Raw genomic sequence first — 3346 nt, forward strand, 5'->3', positions numbered from 1 at the left:
ATAATTATTTCTAGTATGCCTAGTATGTACATAACTCATCAGTTGTGTTATCAAACTGAAAAATTACATCATGTTATTAGAACTCACTAGGATTATTACTATGATCATTTAGCATTTCAGGTGGATCCATTAACTCAGTATAGTTCTCTTTCCTATCAAATTAAAATTTAATCACACATATGCATGGAATTAATTAAAATAAAATAAATTATACACTACCTATTTCTACCCATCTCAATCATTTCTTATAACTATATTCTATTCTTTTAGTGACCTTTATTGTAATACCAATTATAACACCTTAGGGTTTAATTTTGGAAGAATTATTAATTATTAATTAATTAACTAGATTTACTAATCACTTTTAATTCATTAAATTATTAGTGAAAGTAAATATACATCATATTTATCAAAATAACTAATTATATTCATCCCACAAAATTAATATATAGTACCCAAGAGTTCAATCAGCACATTCATTTTTCTATCTTTTAACACTTGATTACAAATAAACAAAACAAAAAATACCAAAATAAAATAAAATATGAATCCCAGATTTATTCTCACTCAATTGGATCTTATCCACTTCTTTAAATCTTATAAAAATCATCGAGTAGTTAACAACTTAGTAGGTTACTAAAACCTATAATTAAAATCAATACATGACACTATAAATAATATGCATGTAATTATTTAATCAATATAAGTATGAATATATAACTATGAATGTATGTAATAAATAATAAAATAGTGACAAGTCATATTACTCATAAATATCAGTACAATTGTATATCTTAAGAGTAGTGATCATTAACTAAGTGAACCATGACTAGTAACTTCTATCAATCTTATATCGAGAAGTTATAAAATAGTATATATAATATCTTATTACATCAGTACACCTATCATTATCATATATATATATGTCATGCAATGCCTATGATATATATGAATATTATGTAAATCATGTGATATATATATATATATATATATATATCAAATGCCTTTAGATCAGTTATAGCGTATATCTTATAAAGCTTACGTCATGTTAATTATGTAATTTATCATATATATAATCCTATCATATGCATAATACAGAAATGTAAGCAAGAAAAAAACATTTAGTTATCTATGGTGTTTTTTCTTATATCCAATCCTGTATGCCAACCCTAAAGGAATCAATTTCAATCACATTTTAGGGAATTAATCATATCATAAGTCATTTAGGTCATGTGACTTTTATATTAGAAGTCATCACTTCTTGCCTATCAACATATCATATCTTATTAATTTTTCTCCTATGCCTCCCTTTTTTTATCATTTAGAACTACGCCACAAACCTTATTTAAAGGGAAGCCTGTTGGCCAGCCCTCCTATACAGGTAATATGTGTTCAACCAACTTGAATCAACTAATTATTTCTTGCTAACCTTTATTATATACACATGTGTCCCAACATATATTAACATAGTAAATAAGTGATTTGTTCTCAATCTTAAGCTCATTATATCATATTAATGCATGCAAAATTTCATTTGAACCAAAATTAATAAAATTCATAAAAAATAATGTATGCTCTTTTTCATCATGCATGTACCCTTCGTAACAAGCATACATATCATACTTTAAAATTATTAGGTTTTGATAATTATTGGTCCAATTTTTATATTTATCAAATTTCCTAACTTAAGAAATTTCTCCCAAAATATAAAAATACCTAGTGAAAATTCAATATATTTCTATTAATATGTGCAAAATGATTAAAACTACAACATATTGAAAGTTTGATAAAAGTAAAGATATTGAATATCTTATAAATTTTAACCAAATGAAATTTCACAAATAGAAAATATATAAAATTATTGAAATCATAGATAGTATAACGGTAACCTACCTCGAGAAGTTGAATTGCTGTCACCAGAGGTTAACTTGATAGTAAAAAGTCGAGAAGGTAATCATATTCCAGAAGTTCAGACTCTGAATGATCATAAGCATATGGAATCTTTAGAAAAGAATGAAGATAATCAGAGTGAAGGTTTTAAATTGAATGATGAGGTGAACCAGAGAAATAATTTTGAATCGGCTTGGAAGAAGACTCAACACATGAAACTGAACTTCGACTCCAAATCTACACAGCTATCGAAAGATGGGGTAGCTGTTAAACTCAAAACTGATAAGGAATTATCTAATTCCCATATATTGAAGAAGTCGTTAGTTATTAAAATTATGGGACATGAATTTCCATTTTCAATCAGTAGGCAAGAACTTAGAAGACAATGGATTAAATATGGTAGCTTCCATCTAACGACTTTGGGTAATAATTGGATTCTGTGTTTGTTTGCTAATCAGGAGTCTATGGAAGAAGTATTGAAGGGGGGCCCTTAGTACATTGGAAACCACATCATAGGCATGGATAGATGGTCGCCTTCTTTCTCCACTGATTCACTTAAAGGAATCACTTCACCAGTTTGGATTCACTTCCCAGGACTGCCGTTGAGCTGTTGGGATCAGGAAAACATCCCTATCATTGCCTCAATGATAGGTAATCCTTTGATGTTGGATGGAAATTCATTCAAATGGGGAAAGCGGGAGTACGCTCGATGCTGTGTCCGCGTTGATCTAAAAAGAAAGCTTCCTACAGGCGTTTGGATAGAGGGTATTCACGAAATATCCTTTCAACGGGTGGAATACGAAAAATTAACTTCTCTTCGTTACCAATGTGGTAGAGTTGGTCATAGCAAAGATAAATGTCCTGATTCTATTGTTGTGACTGAAACTGATTTGGAATATAAAGGTTCTAAAGATGTTGTGAATCAGGTTGGGGAAGTAAAATCTGATATTGTTAAGAAGAATGTTGAAGAATATGGGTCTTAGATCCATGTTAAGTTCAACAATAGAAGATTCAAAAATGCCAAAAATAACATTGGTGTTAATACTTCTGTTAAAAAGGTTTATAAACCTGTTGTTATGTTGAAACAGGGGAATGCTGCTGAGGCGAAGGAGGTATGTATTACCGAGAAAACGTCAGTCCAAGCAGAGTCAGCGAAGAAGAATCAAGATGTTGCAGTTCAAGTTCAGGAAATTCCAATTACTGTTAATAAATTCCATGTTTTGGATTGTTATGTAGAGGAGGGACAGATTGCTGAAAAGATGAATGAGAAGATCTCTAGTAATTCAAATGATTTGGATCTAGATGAGGCTGTTGGTTCTCTTGAATTGCTGGATAGTAATGTTGAGCAGATAAGGGAGGAACATTCAGTAGGTTTGTCGAATTCTGTGAAAGGTAAATTATCCAAAGAACTGAGAAGTTTAGGACCTTTGGAAAATACTCAAAGGAAGAGAAGAAT

General features: G+C 30.0%; 1 protein-coding gene across 1 annotated transcript in view; it reads left to right on the forward strand.

Annotated features, from left to right (window-relative positions):
- The first annotated feature begins 2408 nt into the window (after positions 1 to 2408).
- The window catches only part of LOC110113832, a 15689-nt gene continuing 14751 nt past the window's right edge, over positions 2409 to 3346 (forward strand). The window contains exons 1-2 of the mRNA XM_020846534.1: positions 2409 to 2816; positions 2979 to 3282. Coding sequence (XP_020702193.1) covers positions 2409 to 2816; positions 2979 to 3282 — 712 coding nt within the window. The remainder of the gene's footprint in view (positions 2817 to 2978; positions 3283 to 3346) is intronic.

This window comes from Dendrobium catenatum, unplaced genomic scaffold, assembly GCF_001605985.2.
Source record: "Dendrobium catenatum unplaced genomic scaffold, ASM160598v2 fragScaff_scaffold_1024, whole genome shotgun sequence".
NCBI lineage: Eukaryota > Viridiplantae > Streptophyta > Magnoliopsida > Asparagales > Orchidaceae > Dendrobium > Dendrobium catenatum.